Source organism: Triturus cristatus, chromosome 2_1, assembly GCF_964204655.1.
Source record: "Triturus cristatus chromosome 2_1, aTriCri1.1, whole genome shotgun sequence".
In the NCBI taxonomy this organism is placed as follows: domain Eukaryota; kingdom Metazoa; phylum Chordata; class Amphibia; order Caudata; family Salamandridae; genus Triturus; species Triturus cristatus.
In genome coordinates, this window is record NC_140581.1 from 506,945,891 (window position 1) to 506,966,190 (window position 20,300).

At 44.3% G+C, this 20,300-nt stretch overlaps 1 protein-coding gene across 1 annotated transcript in view; it reads left to right on the forward strand.

Annotated features, from left to right (window-relative positions):
• FAM151B (family with sequence similarity 151 member B) overlaps positions 1-20,300 on the forward strand; it is a 520,233-nt gene that overhangs the window by 426,148 nt on the left and 73,785 nt on the right. The window contains exon 5 of the mRNA XM_085632400.1: positions 19,534-19,669. Coding sequence (XP_085488526.1) covers positions 19,534-19,669 — 136 coding nt within the window. The remainder of the gene's footprint in view (positions 1-19,533; positions 19,670-20,300) is intronic.

A 20,300-nucleotide genomic window follows, 5' to 3' on the forward strand; every position in this document is an offset into this window, starting at 1 on the left:
GGATGCCTCTCCTGAAATGTCATTCTGATAAGAAACTGAAATAGATACATCAGAACCAACATTGTCCTCGTTAGTGGGTAAAACTGAATTGGTTGAAGAAGATTCTTCAAAATCAGATACTGTTAAATCTAAAACAAAATCTGAATCATCCTTCTTTCTTACGCGGGATATTTTACATGTCTGCACTTTGGTAAAATGCACTATTTCTCTCTTACTCCACCAACCTTTTCCTTTCAATAATGCTGAACATTTTGAAATGTTTTCAATTTCCACAGGGAGAGACCATTTGGACTCTCCTTTTCTTACTCTCCTAGGAACTTTAACCAAAACAAAATCTCCCACTTTCAATTTGCTCTCATGAACTCTATGCCTGCTATCAAAAGCTGCTTTGCTTTGCTGTTGTTTTCTTGCAAGTCTTTCAGCTACAGCTTTCAACCATTGGCCAGAACCTTCTTTATTCATGTTTCTGACCCAATCTGGGCAAAATGAACACCTGGGCAACCTTTTCCTTAATAAAAGAAACGGTGATACGCCAGTTGTGCTGTGAGGTGTGAGTAAATAGGACCAGACTATTTTTTACTAAAAAGTCTTTCACATTCCACCCCATTGTCAAAGCTGTCTGAACTCCTTCTTTTAGAAAGTGATTCATTCTTTCCACGAGTCCATTTACAGAAGGAGAATAGAAAGCCGTGGTTAGGTGTCTGTGTGAATGCTCATCTAAAAATGCACACATTTTCTTAGACACAAAGTGTGTACCGTTATCAGAAACTAATTCCTTTGAAACACCTTCAATAAAAAATGTACTCCTCAAAGAATTTATGACTGAATCAGTGTCAGGTTGTGATGTAAATTTGAAGTAAACCCATTTGCTAAAATAATCTACAACAACCATAAGATAGCGTTGACCTGAAGGCAATAATTCAAATGGTCCTGCAAAATCCAATGCAATCTTACACCAAGCTTCCTCGGGCAAAGGAACAGGTATAAGGGGTGTTTCATGTCTTTTCCAATGTTTGTCCGACACTAAACAAATGGGACAATCCTCAACAAACTTTTCTACTTGTGACTCCAATGAACAAATTGCTTCAACTCTTTGCATGTACTTGAAACTCCTTACATCGGTAATAGAGACTCTTGACATCACTGCTCTGATTAAGGCAGTTACAGTTCGGGAAAGGGTTGCCCCAGCCCCGTGGTATTCAGTAAGCCTAAAGAAAGAAAAAGCCTCCTGCAGGTTTAGAGAACGGAAATGGAGGAAATCAAAATTGGAAGAGGATAAACTGGAATACAAAATAGCAAATAGAGTATATTTAAACAATTGTAACTCAGCTAGGAGATCGTATCTAGGCAATCGAATCTCCGAAGCAAAAAGCTCCTCTAAAGAGCTCTTTATGATCCTCAAGGAATTCACCAATCCTAGAGCTAATAAATCCTCTCTCCTACCTACGCTGGGGCTATGCGACGATTTAGCCAAGCATTTCAAACGTAAGATTGATAAAATCTATAATTTCTTTGAATCGGAAGAGGCGGTTAGGGCGATAATACCTCACCGGGAAGACCCTCTCCTCCCTAGCCTAGAGACTTTCTCAGTCATCACCTCTGAGCAAGTCTTATCGCTGCTGACACATACTAAGTAAGGCTCCCCGGCAGATGTCGCTCCTCCCTATATTATTTCAGATCTGGCCCCGGCGTTGTCTCATTCAATTATGGAGGTTTGCAATTTATCATTAGCTACAGCTGTATTTCGTTCAAAATGGAAGACGGCTTACATCAAGCTATTGCTTAAGAAAGCACTAGCTGACCCGGCAGACTTACAAATCTATAGACCGATCTCGCTTCTCCCATGCTGTTAAAAAATCATGGAAACCTTGATCAATCAACAGCTTTCGGGCTATTTAGAACGAAACAACTTGCTCGATCCATCCCAGTCAGGCTTTTTTGCATGTTACAGCACCGAGTCCGCCCTGACTGAGGTCGTAGACTCGATAAGGATGTTATTAGACGAGGGAACACCTACGATGTTAGTCCTTCTTGATTTGTCGTCAGCCATCGACACCATCTATCACAGAATCCTCTTGGAAAAGCTGCAAGAGATTGGTGTCGGAGAAATGGCATTACAAAGGATGCACAGTTTTCTGACCGACCGAACATAATGTGTACAATTGGACACATTTGTGTCAGAAACCTCGGTGGTGGATAAGGGGGTACCACAAGGTTCCATCCTGAGCCCTACCTTGTTCAATATCTATGTGCCTTCCCTGGCCTCGACTATTAGATCCTCTGGGTTTGATACGATCTTGTATGCGGACGACACCCAGGTGATAGTCCCCATAGGTAACAACCCCATCGTAACCAGAGAAAAATGTAAGTTCTGCATGTTACAAATAGCCACATGGATGAGCAAGAACTTTCTACAGCTGAATTCCAGTAAAACAGAGATTTTGCTGTTTGGGAAAGCAGAGGAGTTCTGGACCCCTGAATGGTGGCCTCTGGAACTTGGGGAAGCCCCCATACCCATAAAATGGGCAAAGAATTTGGGCATTGTCATTGATGATAGACTTCCTATGGAGGAGCATGTAAAAACTATAGCGGGCAAGTGCTTCGGTATTATGCTCATGCTGAGAAAAGTCTTCCCTTGGATTCCCCTCTCCTGTAGAAAAGTCCTTATACAGGCGCTTCTAGTCAGCAGACTAGATTACGGAAACTCTTTATTGGTAGGGATTAGGGAGGACCTGTTATCTAGGCTGCAAGTCGTCCGAAACACAGCAGCATGCCTTGCCCTGAGCAAACCCGCCCGAACGCCTTCATTACCTCTCTCGCGCCAACTGCACTGGCTTTCTAATAGGAAAAGATCCGTTTTTAAACTCCTGTGTCTAGTGTATAAATCACTCCATGAGCTGGGCCTGGCATATCTATAAAAAAATTTAAAAAAAACTAAAACCTTATATTCCGGCGCGCCAGTTGAGATCAAGCAGTCGAAATTTGCTCTGCACGAGGAGAATCAGGAAGTCTAAAATGGGTGGGCGTGCCTTTTCTCATCTAGCTCCAACTTACTGGAACAGACTGCCGGATGATATCCGAGCGTGTGCCAATCTGGCGCAATTTAAGAAACTTCTTAAAACCTGGCTGTTTTAATGGATACTCCCTAACTATGTCGTCTGCTATCCAGGTGCTGAGGGATCCCCTTGGGGATGATTCGTTGAGCACTACTAATAATAATAATAAGTGACCAGCATGAGCTTCTTTGATAAGAGACATTCTAAGGACTGCACCCAACCCAACCTGACTTGCGTCCACTGTAAGGATGCATTACTTATCTGGTTGAAAAGGGGAAAGTGCAGGCGCTGAAATAATTGTTTCACATTCTCAAACGTAGTCTGTATCATTCCAAATACATTTCTGCCCCTTTTTAAGCAGCTCTCTTAAAGGTTGTACCACAAATGAATATCCCTCCACAAACCTTGAGTAGTACTTATTCAAGCCCAAATATGAGTGTAATGAATCCTTATCTCTGGGAACAGGCGCATCCTTAATGGCTTTCACCAAACAAAGTTTCGGCGAGATACCATTGGCGCTAATAGAATGCCCCAAATAATCAAATTCCTTAACATTAAACTGACATTTGTCCAATCTGAGAGTGATTCCATATTCAGTGAATTTGCTAAGAACCTTGTCCAATATGTTGTCATGTTCAGTAATAATTTCAGCAAATATAAGATCATCATTCTGATAAGCCTGCACACCAGATATATCCTCTAAAATGGTGTCCATTAGTCTCTGAAATGCAAAGGCAGTCTAGTGAATTTGTAAGCACCAAAAGGTGTGACAAATGTGGTGAAACTCTGAGAATTAGGATGAAGAGGAATTTGATGGTATGCAGATTTCAGATCCAATAATGAAAAGTGTTGCGCACCACCTATTTTGTCTAATAATTCCTGAAGTTTGGGTAATGGATGACTTTCAATGACTATACACGTGTTAATACTGCACAAGTCTGCACACAATCTGATGCTTTTGTCCTTTTTACGCACAATAACTATGGGACTGACCCATTCAGAAGCCTCTGCTTTAACAATTACCCCCTCAGCTAACATTTTGTCAAGAAGGGATTTTAGTTCATCCCTAACACTTAACGGAATGGGGCGAGCTTTATGAATGACCGGAACTGAGGTTTTTTTTAACACAATGTTGTGTAAATACTTTTTAACACAACCTAGCGAGTCACTAAAGACAACCCAAATTTTTTTTTCCACACCGCTAAATTAGACGCCTCAAGTGAGTACAAGGAAGTAAGAGGGACATCATGAATCCTGACAGTGGGATCACCACCAGGAATTCGGTAGATTCCTAATTTGACAAGATCCTTCCACCCAACAAGAGCTTTACCTTTTCTTGCAACGTATATTTTAGTATATGCAGTCCTTCCCAAACAAGTGATACTGTCATTAAAAAAACCTAACATATCAATTTCTTGATCTCCTTACGCTTTGAGACGTACATCAGAGTAATGTAATTTTGCAGCCTTACTCCATTTAGAGAAAAATAGAACATCAGATATAATGGTGATAGGTGCACCTGAGTCGCACATCATGTCCAAAGTGAGGACTCCAGCTATAGTAACCTGACATATAGGATCCTTAATATCATTGTCAGCAATTTGAAGTACACCAAGGTTAAGTACAATATTTGAACTATCAGTATTTTCTTTCTGATGATGAAGTCACATTTCTTACGCTAGGCTGATTCCTGTCCAATCTGCATACTGTAATCCAATCTTTTTACATTTAATACGTTTACCAATGGCTGGTCAAAGAGGCGAGTTACCTATGTAAGCTTTCGAACCGCACCTGTAACAAAAAATTCCTGTTTTATTAAAATTCTTATTCACCTTAGGTTTTTGTTTTAAAGCATTTACATCTTTGTTATCAATAATATGTACAGGGGTTGAATTAACTAAGTCCTGACCCATGACCTTAGATGATTCAATGGAACGTTCAGTGCCTTTTGCAACAGTTATAACTTATTACTCTCTTTTATTCCAACAAACCTACAGAAAACTGTGGTGTCAGCCTTAGTGTTATCAAAACTCGTTTACTGCAATGGGCTTTTGGTTGGAGTAAACAAATCGGTTGTAGCAAAGCTACAGGTACTTCAGAAACTCCGCCGCAAGACTGCTCTTTGGATTAGCCAAATACACATCAGCTAAACATGCCCTCAACACTCTGCACTGGCTACCTATGGAGAAGCGCATAAGGTTTAAAGCCTTATGCATTGCCTTTAAAGCATTACAAAATTCAGGTCCTAGTTACCTGATAAAACGCTTTAAATGGCATATCCCTGGACGTACACTTCGGTCGACTTCACTGAAGTTAGTAACAGAGCCTACGTTCCGTCTTCAGAGTTGGGGTGGTAAAAGTTTCTTCAGCATTACTACAAGATGGTGGAATAAGCTACCATTTTATTTGAGGAATGCTTCTGAGTTGCTGTCTTTTAGGAAGGGACTAAAGACGCGGCTCTTTACTCTGTAACCCTGCGTAAGGACTGGAAATATGACATCTAGTGTACTGATTCTTCAAGCGCCTAGACGCCCTCGGGTAGCAGTGTACTATATAAATACTTAAATAAATAAATAACTTCATTAAGTAAAGGGTCTCTGAAGCATAGTAGTTTTTCTTGTTTCTTCTTTTAAGTGCATCCATAGACAAACTGATCACGTAAGTATACATTCAATGACACACCAAAGTTGCAATTAGTAGCTAACAGACGCAAAGCAGATAAATAATCTTCCACAGATTCATCAGAGTTTTTGTTTTCCTTTGACAAAATTAAAACGTTCCAAAAGAATACTCACTGAATTTCTTTTGTAGGCGAGGTTTTGCCTCCAGAAATGCATTCCATTCATCCTGCTCATCTGTAGGAGCTGGTATTCTGGGCAAATTGTCAAAAACTTGTTGTCCTTCACGACCCAAATGACTGAAGAGAATGGCAGATTTGCGTTTTGCCACATATTCATCAGCCCCCACAGCAATTAAATAGTTCTCAAAAGCTCTAATCCACAGGACCCATTTCACTGGTGGTTTTCCTGGACGTTCAAGAAAGGAAGCCAAGTGAGCCAATGCATTGAGTGCATTATTAGCATCCACCATTGGTTCCCCAAAGTTAGAAGGTAAGTAATATAATGAAAGTACTTACAGGGTGTGCCTGTCACCGTTGGAAACAAGCAGTAAAGGTGCTACACAATCAGAGCGAGACAGCAACTTGTAAAGATAGCATGTGCTCTTGTGTAGATTTCTATTCCAACAGTTTGAAGATGAAGCTCTTTATGGAAATTCCTTTAGCATCGCCATCTTAAAATAAGCAAAAGAGTAATTCCAGGGTTAACCAGACAGTAAACTGAAGAAAGGTAAATGTCCTCAGCAAAGAGGAGCTTTAAAGGGAAAAAAAACGGTCCGTGGGCTCCAAATGCGTGTTTTCAGTCCAAATCGTCGCCAAAATGTAGTGTAGTATGTGATTACCAGGTGAAGAGACACATCCAGTAAGAAAAAGGAGAAAGACAATCCTGGGTTTACAAAGTATTTAAGTATAATTACAAGGTGCAGGTCTGGCAGCAAACAGATCCAGAGACAACTGGCTCAGCTGCGAGTCTGAACAGTATAAATAAAGCGTAGTGAGGTTTGAAAGGCGACATGCATCCGCGCGCAGAACCAAGCTGTCTGCACGCTGATGCAAGTTTTGAAGATAAACAGAATGTCATAGCCATGGACATTCTGGCTTGCGCGGAGTGCTCAGCGCATGAGTAAGAGAAAGGAACACTTATGCGCATGCACATGCTGCCCGCGAGAATGCTTACAATGCTTCAATAATAATGAAGAGTCACAGTACAACAGAAAGACGGTTTAAAAGCAGGCACAATTAATGGTAACCCCCAGGGCCGAACTGGGAACCAAAACCGGCCCTGACAAAGTGCTTGGCTGGCCCGGGGTTGGGAGTGCCGCCGAGTTCTTTGCCAGGGCCGGTTATCGGCCGATTTTGTTATAGGGCCGATTTTGCAGCCCAAACCGACCCCCACCCGTGCAGTGCACCGGGGGATTGCCCGGTACCCGCTAGGACCACTCCGCCCATGGTAACCCACCCTTAATTAAAGGTATCCTCCAAGATCATGCCGCCAGCAATAGCAGGTCATGTAATTAAAGTTTATGGTAAACGCATGCTAATCCCCACCACCTAGATGCGCAGCTCTCGAAAGGTTATTATAGTCTTAAGGTTCCTTAAAATGGCCGATAGACGAACGATGTAAGTTCATAAGTTTTGAGCCACTCATCTGGGCAGCGCTCAGAAGTCAGAAACTCATAACGACAGCAATCCTCTTATGACTGTGCACGAAGAAATTCCTTGTTGGCACCACTCCTAGCAACCCGTCACCAAAATGAGGTTATTTTGTGCCTTAGAAATCAGCGCAGGACACCATAGTGCTTTGTAGGTATTTATTAGTATCAGCTTAGGATTTCAGGACCACACAACCTTCAGCGCCAACACCAGCCCTTAACTGCTCCAACCCCAAGATTCCATGACTGATGTCACATTGCACATTTTGGAATCTGCCCCCACACAGACCGGGTCCTGCATTAATCAATATCTTAACCATAACATCTTGGTTCTCGATAAGCAAAAGTACTAACCTTCTTTGCTCCTGAAAGTAAACTACCTTTATCAGTTATAGCATCTTTCAAACCGTCCTATTCAGAGAGGAGAAAGGGGGTAGCCCAACAGTTCTGTGACGTGTGTTTTCTCTGGCAGCATATGGTGCGAACGAGTTTTGCTTTCAGCCATTGTTATCAATATGAGGCATATAATGGTGGCATTCTCTGCATTTATTTATTACTTTTTATATTGCTTGTCCATTAGCCAAAGGTGCTAGAGTGCTTTACAGCAAACAAGGTTTGTTACATAAGGTACGACATTACAAAACATAATAACATAGGGCATCAATTACATTATCCAAGGCAGTATGTACATTCGGGAAGTAGCAGGTAGCTGATGATGGTATTAATTTACAAGTCATAAAATAGGACATAGAATCAAATTATCTAGAGAGGTATGTACATTAAGGAAGTGAACATTTTTTTCTTAATGCCAGAATCGAGATGAGGCAGAAGTGCAGTCCGTCTGAGGGGGGCTACGCCTCAGGGTTAAGAGGGAGGCATAGAGGTTAGCTAACATGTCTTTGAAGGGGGCTTCCAGCTCCGATTTTAAAAAGAGCTGTTGAGTGGCGGCGCATAGGTAAGGACTTGCATATTCTGACTGTGTTTCTTGAGAAGGACTGTCGAGTCCTTTTATTTTTTAAGGTCGGGGTGCATGCAGCAGTATTATAATTTCGTGACGGTCCAGTGAACCCCGAAAGTTTCTAGAGTTTGTAGATCTTGCTCTGGAATGTAGCAGGGGATTCCCCAGAGAAGACGCCATTGATATCGTATATTTTTTACCATGGAGTTGATTTGCAATTGTAGGTATAGCCTTTTATCTAGGATGATTCCTAGAGATTCTGAGTTGTCAACAATGGTGTGTTTATTATTTGGAAGGTTGAGTGTGCCCATCATGTATTTCACTGGAAGTGAAGTTCTTGATGAAAAAACGAGGAGAAGTTTAGTTTAGGTGATGTGAAGTCATCCAGTCTTGAACAGTTGATAACGCATTGGCAAAGTGCGAGATGTCATTGGGAGAGGAGACCTTTAAGCATGGTTGGGTTTCATTTAAAAGCAATTTGTCCGCTGTAGCACAGACTTCAAAAGATGAAGCCACAGCCACTGTCTTCAGCTCTGAAAAGTTGCAGTTCTTATAGAGGTGACACTGGCACCCTTTCAATACATTTCTCTTGTAGCCCGCATATTTCATTATTTTGCCATGTGCCAGCTATCGCAAACAAGCTTTGGCACAGCCAATAGCTCTGGCATTTGAGACCTTTTGATTCTGTCAATGGATGACCTATGTTTGTGCTTTACCATGTATGAATAAAGAGGAAAAAAAAGGCATGATGACGGGCCATTATGTGTGTGCACGCATGCTTGAGGATGTAGGCGTGCACATGTCATTATGCAAGCAGATACGACCACGCATGTTTGCTTGGAAAATGCCGCAAGTGCCTTTTGGGTTTTTATTTGTTTGCTTTATTTACTGATCAGAAATTGATAAAATAAAAAAGTAGCACCAAAGAGTTTTTTATGTATTGTAAAATTTTGAAAAATAATTTAAAAAAATAGGACTACAAGGTGGGGGCCAATGGAGGAGCGGTTGGGGGTGGGAAGCAATATGACATGGGCAGGGGAGGTAAAAGCAGCAGTCGGGTGGAAGAAGCATACAAGCTAAAAAAAAAACAAGGCAAAGAACTAGAGAAGAGACGCAAACAGCGAGAGAAAGCCACATGATGGGAGTGATGCACACTTAAGTGTCCCCAATAGGCAAGCTGCAAACCCCTATATATTGTTGGTGTGGCTTGCACTGTCTGATAGGATTGACCTAAAAATGACATTTAGTCAATAAACATGGTCAATGGTGCTCAGGCCTCCCAGAAGATTAGTTGGCCTTGTTCAAAATATCAGACCCTCCTTACATACACATACGTATGCAATTCAAAATAAGTTTTGAAAAAACCTAAAATATAGCTACTACAGGTGAAATTGTATATTAGTTGCATAGGTTTGATTTATCTCCTTTCATATGGAAGTACAGCTCGGTGCCATGTTAACAGAAATTACCCAGATCTAAATACATCGTTGATGATCTGAGTAAGGAATTAAGCCAAACTTTTACCAGTCCCCAATAAAAATCAGGAAATATATAGTCAAAGCCAGCAGCCTTCCCCAGCATATGAGAGGCTAGTGCATAACCTACCTCTGAAGCCTGGAGTGTGTTATAAAGCTGACATTGGGGGACAAAAATGGAAGTAGACTTTGTGAGTCGCATGGAGTCAAAGCAAGTGGTGACCGCTGGTGAAGAGGTATGAATATGAGCTCCGGGGGCAAGGTTTCACTTCCTCAGGCAAATCCCGGCTGTCCCTACCCCCCTACAACATCGAAGACGACGGAGATTCACAGGTGAAATGGTCAGCCAGCGAGACATCCATGGGCCACGCTGTAAACCCTCTGCTGGGTCCGCTAGTCTGAGCCTCGCTGCCTCTGCCTACGGAAGGGAGAGGGACCAGGAGTGACCGGCCGGGGGACCCCACATCGGAAAACCCAAGAAGTCTCTCGCTTGGACTCGCAGGAGTCCCAGAGGTCTGTGGTCCCACCGGAAGCTGATCGGTCGTGTGGAGGCACCCTCAGACTGCTGGGGAAGCTGAAGGCTCCGAGCAAAACCGCGGGGAGCGTGAAGCCCCCTCACTTCAGAGGCACCAGCCCTCCGCTTCCACAGAGAGCTCCTAATCTACATCGGTGAGTACCCGCGCAATGCAAGGATAGGGGTTACTCACAGGTGCAACGGAACCTGAGGAAGAGCCGCACAGAGCCCGGTGTTTAGCCTTGGGGACTCACGCTCACGGTAACGAGGTAGAAACGCCTGACCTTAAAATGACGAACTGACCCGCGCGAACGAACGGGAAATACCTGTAGAAACTATCATCGGCGAGGACCCACACAAATGCTAAGAAAGGGGTTACTCTCCGGTGCAACGGAACCAGGAAAGAGCCACTCAGAACCCAGTGACTAGGCTTGGGATCTCACATCCTCGATACCGAGCTAGTAATGCTCTTGAGACCCAACGCCTTGCTTTAAAATGGTGGATTGCCCCATGCGAACCAATCGGGGAAATACCTGCACAAACTGATTCTGCTACAAACCCCCCCACTGAACAACGGGCTAATTCTCCACTATAGCGCCCTGGTAAAGGATCTAACCTCTCAGCCGCGCTGCCCCAATCTAATGGAATCCCAGGTTATGGCTCCTGGTGCCTGTCCCCAATATGGTAGCATTATCGTCCTCCCACCGGCTGAATCTCCGTGTATTTAAAGGGAAAGATCTAACCATTAGATCTCCGCTCTCTCAGGATAATGCAATAGCCCCCGAAAGTGTAAGAGCTTCACACCGAACTGCCTCAACAATGGGAGTCAGCGATCTCGGGCCTTGTCGCCTGATTAAAAAATGGCCACACTAACCTTTACCTTCATGACTGCCATTCTGTATCTGCCCATTGCCTGACCCTCGATACCTCACCATTTAATGGCTTCCTAGGAGTAACCCCCAGTCATATGCTCTGGTGAGTCAACGACCAGCCCTAGAGTAACAGCACGAATCTCTCTACTACTCGCACTTTACCCTCAAAGGACGGCTCCGGAAACACTATCCCACCTTTCCCAATAGGGTGCATGTCCCCCGTCCTACCTAGTCACAATGCCATCCGCCACGTCAGCCTACACCAACCTCTCCTCTGCGAACCACTTAAAACTGCAAGGCCCGAACTCCTCGATCAGTTTCCCCCCCTAACTTCTCACCCAAAGCGAAAAAAAATGTAAGCAAAAACTGATCAGACAACACCCTGAATCACTATTCACGGACATCTACCACTGCGCCTCCAAAGGACATGTAAAAATGGATCTCACCTTCCACACTGAAAGACCCGAAATATGGAACTCCATCCTCAGATCGCAACTCAATATTTCCAAAACGACTAACACTTCCCACACCTGCAAACTGACATTCTCAGTTCCTAACCGCACTAGACGAAATGGGAACACCACGGTGACCATCTACTCCAATGGCACAGTCCTGATACAAGCCAACAATGACAATCTAGAGTCCTTTGACGCCCTCTTCCCATCTCTCTCACGCACTCCTCCCCTGCCCGCCCCTCCTCCTCCCCCTGAAGAGCCTGACCCACCAACAGAACTCACCCACCACTCCGGTGCACCCTAGTAACAACACCTGCCTCCCGCAGCAAGACATTATCACCAACACTACCAGAGAGAACAAGACCCTACTACCCCCCCTCCGGCAACCACCCCCACCCCCTTCCATCCCCCCAACCCACTTCGAACAACTTCAACACACAGTCTGTGACTCCCAACCACCTCCCCAGACCCACATGCAATATAACACCGATGCCCCAACACGACCCCCGCCTCCCCGCACCCTCGGCACCGCCTAGAACCCACACGGATAGCTCACTCACAAAATGGCAACTTAACAACTTTAGGCTATCCCCCACACGTTTTAACATACCCGCACAGAACACCCCCACCGACATGGAGACTGGGCAGCGGCTCACGGCTCACCCTGCTTGAAAGCCAGATAGCTACCATAGGTCTTAGCAAAATCCTAACCAACCTCGCTGTGCCCCAAAAGCATCACCATTTCCCCTCCTTCCCCACTCCTTCTCAACAGAGGTCTTCCAAGGCTCCCCACCCGAGATGGATCTCTACCCCCCCCTCTGTAATCAGACACAGAGACCCAAAAGAACTATAGATGCAATGTTTGCGAGTGAAACGGCAGATCTCGCTTCCTCTTACGACAGTCCTACTACTGCCACCCTCCAATACAAAATCCAGGTGATCACCGGACTGGGAAGAGAACAGGCCCCCCCGAAATCCACTAGACCCCCGGCCACCTGCACTATCATACCCATGGTCCCACGAACGAACAAACCCATAACAGAAACGTCCCCCACCACCAACTGCATGCTCATAAACTGCAGATCAGCCACCAAGCATGCCACAGAGCTAGCGGAATCCATCCTCAGCCACGACATAAACATAGCATCCATCACCAAGAAATGGCTAAATGACTCCTCCTTACCACTCATGGATACTCTTGTCCCCTCTGTCTTTGTAATCGCCAACAGAAAAGACCAAAGAGCTGGAGGCATAACAATCATCCACAAAAACAAAATTTCCATGACGGAAATAGACTCCTTCAACTACAACACCTTTGAGTGCCTAACGGCCAACATCAACACCAGCAACAACAAAACACTAATCTGCCACCTTATTTACCACCCCCCCAGGCAACACCACCACATTCACTGAACACCTGTCGGACCTGATATCCCCACTGCTCTCTCCGAGACTTAATTATGGGCGACCTCAACCTACACTGGAATGAAGAAAACAACCTGCTAATCCAGAACTTGAATGAGCTGCTACACAGCAACAAACTTACACAACACTGCTCAGAGCAAACTCATAACAGAGGCGCAATCCTAGATGCCATTATCGCCCAGCACGACACAGTCACGATAGACCACACCCTGCCCGTGGATTGGTCCGACCACCACTTAATCCTATTCCACCTCACAAGGCCGATCACACTTAAACCCTCCACCCAAGACCCTCCCAAATGGACTAGAAACCTTACTCAGATTAACATGACTGACCTAGAGGAAAGGGTTAACTCTCTCCTCACTGCCTCCATGGATGATCTATCCACAACAGATCTCACCGCCCACTACAACACAAACATGACATCCATTCTAGATCAAGTAGCCACACTGAAACTAAAAAAAAAACAGGAACATCCCATCCAGATCTTGGTTCAACATGGACATTAACAATGAAAGGAGACAACAAAGAGCTACAGAAAGACTATGGAGGAGCAACCCCTCCAGAAGCCTACACGAACAACTCAAAGCAACCCAGAGGAAATACAAAAAACACATCATCAGCTGCGCTGCCCTGGACAATGCAAAAAACAGGGCCAACAAACTGTTCAAAATCATCAGGCAACAAACCTCCAAGCCCCCGGAATCCTCTCTACAGGCCTCCAAGGACTTGTGCGAAGACTTCGCCAACTTCTTCGAAGAAAAAATCACCAAGATTGAGCTCTTACTGGACATCAATGTCAACCGCGTCTGCAAAAGCTTGCCCCCAGGGACAGTAGACAACACGCTCAAGCACCCCACGATAACCTTGAAGTCCTTCAACCCCGTCCCGAAAGCCGAGATCCTCAAACTGATCTCCACCTCCAAACCCGCCTCTCACGTCCGTGACCCGATACCCACCCAATTGACCAAAAAACTGAAACTCCATAGCCCAGTTCTGGTGCAAGATCATAAACAGCTCCCTGAGAACCGGCATCATACCTGAATGCCTCAAATTTGGCCAAGCCACGCCACTACTAAAAAAAAACATGCCATGACTCCAAGGAACTGAATAACTTCAGACCCGTCTCCAATCTCCCTCTCCTATCCAACATCCTTGAAAAATGCGTCGTCCTACAACTGACATGGACAGCATCAACCTTCTTGATCCCACCAATCGGGTTTCAGAAAATGCTATAGCACCGAGACCGCGATCCTTAACATCACAGAATACATCCACAAATCCCTCGATACCAACCAATGTTGCCTGCTCATTCTCCTGGACCTATCGGCAGCCTTTGACACGGTTGATCACCAACTTCTCATCAAGGCTTTACAAGAAAGGGTAGGTGCTGATGAGGTGGTCCTACGCTGGTTCTCCTCCTTCTTACACTGCCGCTCTTAAAGGATAAAAAAAAACTTTACCTCCGACCTACACCCCGTCAGCAGGGGCGTCCCCCATGGTTCAGTGCTCTCATCTCAACTATTCAATATATACATGGAACCCCTCACCACCTAACTTAAAAAAGCCAACATCCCTTTCCACCTATATGCAGATGACACCCAGATCTATCTAGAAACCTACTCCATAGATGACATTCACAGACTAAATGACACTCTAAAATAAATCCAACATTGGCTGTCTCTTAACCACTTAAAACTCAACCAAGACAAAACTGAGATCCTCTTCATCTCCAACAAAGAAGAAAACCCTCAAATTTCAGAATGGCTAAAAGCTTTGGATGCTCTCAACGGCAATCGCACTTTGACCAACTCTGTAAAACCATTAGGAATCACCCTAGAATAAAAACTCGACATGGCCAAACACATCAAGAACTCCGCAAAGAGTGCCTTCATCAACCTGAAGCTACTCAACAAACTAAAACCATTCATTCCAACCAAAGAACTTAAACAAGCTACCCAATCATTGGTGCTTTCCAGAGTCGACTATGGGAATGCCACCCTCACTGGTACAACAAAATCCCACCTAGCTCCCCTCCAAACTACTCTCAACGCAGCAGCCAGAATTGTCACTGGAATTAGGAAATACGATCACATTTCACCAACACTCAGAGAACTAAAATGGCTCCCAGTCGAATTGCGTGCCAGCTTCAGAACTGCCTGCCTCAAGCACAAAGCCCTGCACACAGGAAAACCTGAGTATCTGGCTGCTAAACTCAAGAGGGCTGGTCAGACAAGGAACCTCAGGAGCTCCAGCACCTTACTACTCATCCCTATGAAAACACGCAAACAAAAAACTGCCGCACGGTCCTTCACTGGAAACGCGCCTAAAATATGGAACTCCATCCCAGTCGGCATCAGGACTATCTCGTCCTTCACAAAATTAAAAAAAATACCTAACAGTCCTCTTCCTCAACCGTTCCCTCCCAAATGGATAGCCGCAACCTAAACGCAAATTCCTGCTAGCCGTTGCCTCCAGACATTGTATCACTAAGACCTACCTCCTCCTTGCTATTTGACCCCTACCTGTTCCTCCCCCCCATAAGAGGTGCAACCCAAGACAACGTGCACTCAATGAGGTTATCTCAGGACTCACGTACTACCTCAATGCTGCTCAGCACACTTGGAATTCCGAACCGATATGCATCATACTGCTCTACTGTATGACACTTGCACAAAAACTGTTGTAAAGCGCTCCAAAACCCTCGGGTTAGGCCAGCGCTATATAAAACTCCTTAATAAATAAATTAATAAATAATAAGTTTGAGTTACATGAATGATCAAAACATGCTAAGCAGCTACATCCTCCCTTTGACCTGAGGATATACTTTTTCGAAATGTTATGGAGAAATTAAGAGAAGTTGCAGTATGACAGGCATCCCTGGTCCTTGACTGTAATTCCACTTTTTAGGTCTCGCTGAGCCAGCGCATGCGCTGCACTGCGAGAAATTTAGTGAGTGGCTTTTGAAAGTGCTACCAGAGGCTTTTGCTGGCCTCAAGCTTGCGTTCACGCACGCGTGCAGCCGCCATGTGGGTTTCTGTCAAGACTCATTAAGCCTTGCGTGCCTCTCTCCGCCTTGTTTTATTTAATTTTTGCGCGCGCGTGCACACAACTCCCGGTCGCGGCCAAACTTCTTGCTCGCGATCACTTTCGCGCGCACCATTTGCTTGTTATAGCATGCAACGTAGATGTATCCGTGTGTACACTTACTCTGCAACAGGACGTTTATGACGCAAGCAGTTTTTCCATATTATCACCTATGTCAACTTCTCAAACATGACGGGCCGTCTTTAATTTCCTTAGGCACTTGTTATAATAACGGTCATCTTTTTAACACAAATCAAGATGCCCTCTGGTATAGTGCCTGCTGTCACCATCCTAGTGGCATTCGCCCTGTCAGACGTAGGTAGGCCTATTAGAGGTAAGGAAAACATTGTTGGTGGCGCACGTCAGCACCTGCCTCTCACTCACATGTAAGTGCGTTTCAATTGTATAGGCCCGTAGTGCTCCATTTCTTTGTACCGTCACAGGGTGGAAAGGGAGTCTCGGGCTCACAACCTGTCAAGTTTGCGCTGATGTTCCTCTGACCATGAACACTGATTTATGCAGAGCTTTTCATTCAACTGCATTTCATAGATAATCATTCAGGTGGGTCATAGTAGACGCACACAATTGTCTGTCACTCAGAGGCAGTGCACACATATCCAAAGGTGCAACAGAGTCACCTATAGATGCGGCATGAGCTGTCGACCAGGCATCACACCCTCAGGCACTCTTGACGCCCCCATTTACTACTGCATGTCTGAGTTCCCACTGTCTTCAACTAATTCCCCAACACCAGGATCGCTGCATAAATTAAACAATTGCACGTTGTTCGCATATAACATGCCATCGCGGCTGGGCTCCCCAGGGCCCCCTTCCACCCAGATAACAGCCCAGAGATCACATTTTCTTTTACCTTGCATCACCACCATCTCGCTCAACCTCGGCGGGTGATTTCAGACGTCCAGCTGTAATTTCCTGGTAAAAATGTCAATTTGTTTCCGTTACTGAGGTAAGTGACACAAGTTGAATATTGTTCCGCAGCATTTTTTTAGCATGACTTGATTGTGTTTTGGGCCATGCACCCTGCTGAAGATTAACGTCAGGTCACCCATGCAAAACTAGGACAAATACGATAATTAGTTTGCACAATAACCCTCCCCCCCCCCACCCCTTCCCCCCCACTTTAAAAAATAAAAAATGAGGATGTTGCGCAAAGGGTAGAGCTTTCGACGTTGAATCTGAGAAACGAGGTTCGAGTCTCGGCAGGGACGCTCAACAACCTGTGATTCTGGGCAAATCTTCCCTTGGCTAACAAATAACAAACAAGCATTGGCATAGCCAATAGGTCTCACCTTTGGGACCTTATAAGTGTTTAACCATGCAACAGTTCATGTTGTTGCACCAGGGATATTGTGCTGCATAACTAAACACTTATAAGGTCCCAAAGGTGAAACCTATTGGCTATGCCAATGCTTGTTCTTATTTTGCAGGCTTTTTGAAACAAGTATGCAGATGGTAAAAGATTGATGGGAATGGACACCTAGCCTCATAATAGCCTTTAAAATACTGCATTTGGCAAACGTGCAGTTGTTTTTTTTAAATCAAGACCTACTGCCAAATCTGGGATTCAAACTAACATTCCTATTCGCTGCACTTATTATAGAACAATATCTCTATTTCAGGTTAAAGCATTTACTTTGGTATACATACTGTTCAAAAGAAAGGCAAAGAGAATGTAATTCATACGTTCAGGAAACCATTTAGTGTTTCTTTTATCAGCAGCTTAGGACTGGGGGAGTTAAATACAGAATCATGCCTTGTGTACTTTAGTCCACTGAACCTCCAGACCCAGCCAACTTTAATTTGGTTGAATTGGGCTGTTCATGTAAGCTGTAGAGCCGGCCATTGTAACACAACTAGTCTGAGGCAGCATTTCTAACTTACGAGAAAGGTTACAGAATTTTAAGAAAGCTGGAATTAAATGTAACCAGCCTAGCAGCCAAGAACAATTGAACACCTTTGTGAAACGGAACACTCTCTGCGTTTCTCAGTTGTTTAAGATCCAAATATTTTTGTGGGGTTATTTTTCATAGCACAGTCAGGTAAGGCTTAGTGGTCCAGCACAAGAGTTCTTTAAAGGGATATATATGTAAGAACCAAAGAGGTGTAAAAGCTCAACAAGGGATGCCAATTCCTAAGACTGTCCTTCAGTATAGCTTCCCTTTCTCCGTTAGATTGAAGGCAGCATCTGTATTTGTCCAAATCCATCTGTGACTGATAAAATTGATCAGATCTTCATGATCAATTGTCAAATAAGGGGATCTTGACGCACCCATGCCGCCAATGGCTTCAGGGCCAAAGCAAAGAGCATTGGGGTCAGGGGGGAACCCTGTCTCGTACCTTTTCAGAGGTCAAACACACTGGACACCAAATTATTGACTCGTACTCTTGCTAGCGGATGGACATATAGAAGCCTGACCCACCCAATGAACCTAGGTCCAAAACCTAGACGTGTTAAAACAGCAAAAAGATAACTCAATTCCACGCTATCGAACGCCATTCTAGCATCTATGGACAGAAGAGCCACCGGTTCTGTAAAAGCGTATTCCGTCACATGCATGATCCCATATAGCCTTCATAGATTCAGTCTTGTTCCCCTATGCAGCATAAAAATCCAGTTTGATCTGGATGAATCAGAGATGTAATCACTGTTCGCAGGTAAGTCTCTAAGGCATTGGCCAATACTTTAGACTCGTAGTTAAGCAATGAGATGAGTCTATATGACCCACAGCCCTTTGGTGGTTTACCCTCTTTAGGGATTACCACTATCACTGCCTTTCTTTGGTCCTCTGGTAATGTTCCAACCTTCCTGGCCCCTTGGAACATATTTAGAAGGTGTTCCGCTGTCTTGTTTAACATACATTTGAATAATTCCACCAGTAGGCCTTTCTGCCCCACCGCCATCCCAGATTACAAGGTGTGCACTGCCGTACTCAAGGTTTTGCTCTAGTAAGTCTCGGTCTTCTTCTGGCAGCTGAGGGAGGGTCACATCTCTAAGAAATTCCTCACCGTGAGCACCTGACATCTCGGAAGTGGATATATAGAGAGCCTCATAATAAGTAGAGAACACCTCTGCACGTTACTTGTCGCTTCCCTTTCCCATCCACTATCTCTGGGATAGTCCTTGCCTTGGTATTGTCAGCTGTCAGGTTACTCTGCAGTCTAGTAAATGATTTAGTATACTGAGCTATGTTAGGGTCCTGCCATTAGATTGCTGAAGGATAAACATGCTGCTGTTACTAAGTAATTGATTTTTTTCGCAATGCATTTCAGTTCATGTACTTTTATCCAAAGCATTGCTGAATAGAGCAAGAAGAGTTTTGCTATTTGACTATTTACAAATAACAATGTTAAACATGTGTGCAAACCTTAAAATATGGCAAATGTTTCTTTCTGTGCTATAGGCTACAGTTGGGAGATGGTAAAACAAATGGAATATATATGCAGCCCTCTTAGCCAGCCTGTGACATTCCCAGTCAGAGCTGCTCTGGTTCGTCAGTCTTGGGAAGAGCTCCTTTGGTTGCTACAGCAGTCAAACAGGTAAGAGTTTTGTTAATATCAAAACCGTTCAACACAACGTATCATCACATTGTAGTGTGTTGGAGAAAAGTAATGTTTCAGCCTCTGACATATAACTGACCTAGCCAGTCAAGATCAAGTATACTCCGTATTAAGTGTCATGTGGGGTAGTTGTCCCCGATTTGAAATATGTCTGCCGGTTGAAATGACTGGGTTATTACCAAGGTGAAATGACCCTCGGTACTCATGCAGCCAGTTGAGTTAGTTTGGAGACTCCTGCTACAATGTTCTGCATAGGTTTTATCGCTGGGTATGTTCCTTAAGGGTGTTGTGTAGGGAATAGTTCGAACATCATAACCATTGTTTAGGAGAATATTGCATAATTTTACGATAATTGTTGCTGTTAACCCCTTTGCTGTTAGGCCTTCCCCTCCACCCGTATTAAGCCTTTTTTTTTTTGCTATTTGGGGTAGTTTGCGGTTAGACCCCTGTAACTTTTTTACCACATAACGATTCCATTCTAAATTTGCGTCCTTTTCTTCCAACATCATGGGGATTTTAAAGGTACCTAGGTTTTGTTGATTCCCCTGGAGGGGACCCTGAAATTACCCTAAATACAGCAAAATTTTGTTTTCACCTGTAACTTCTAAGT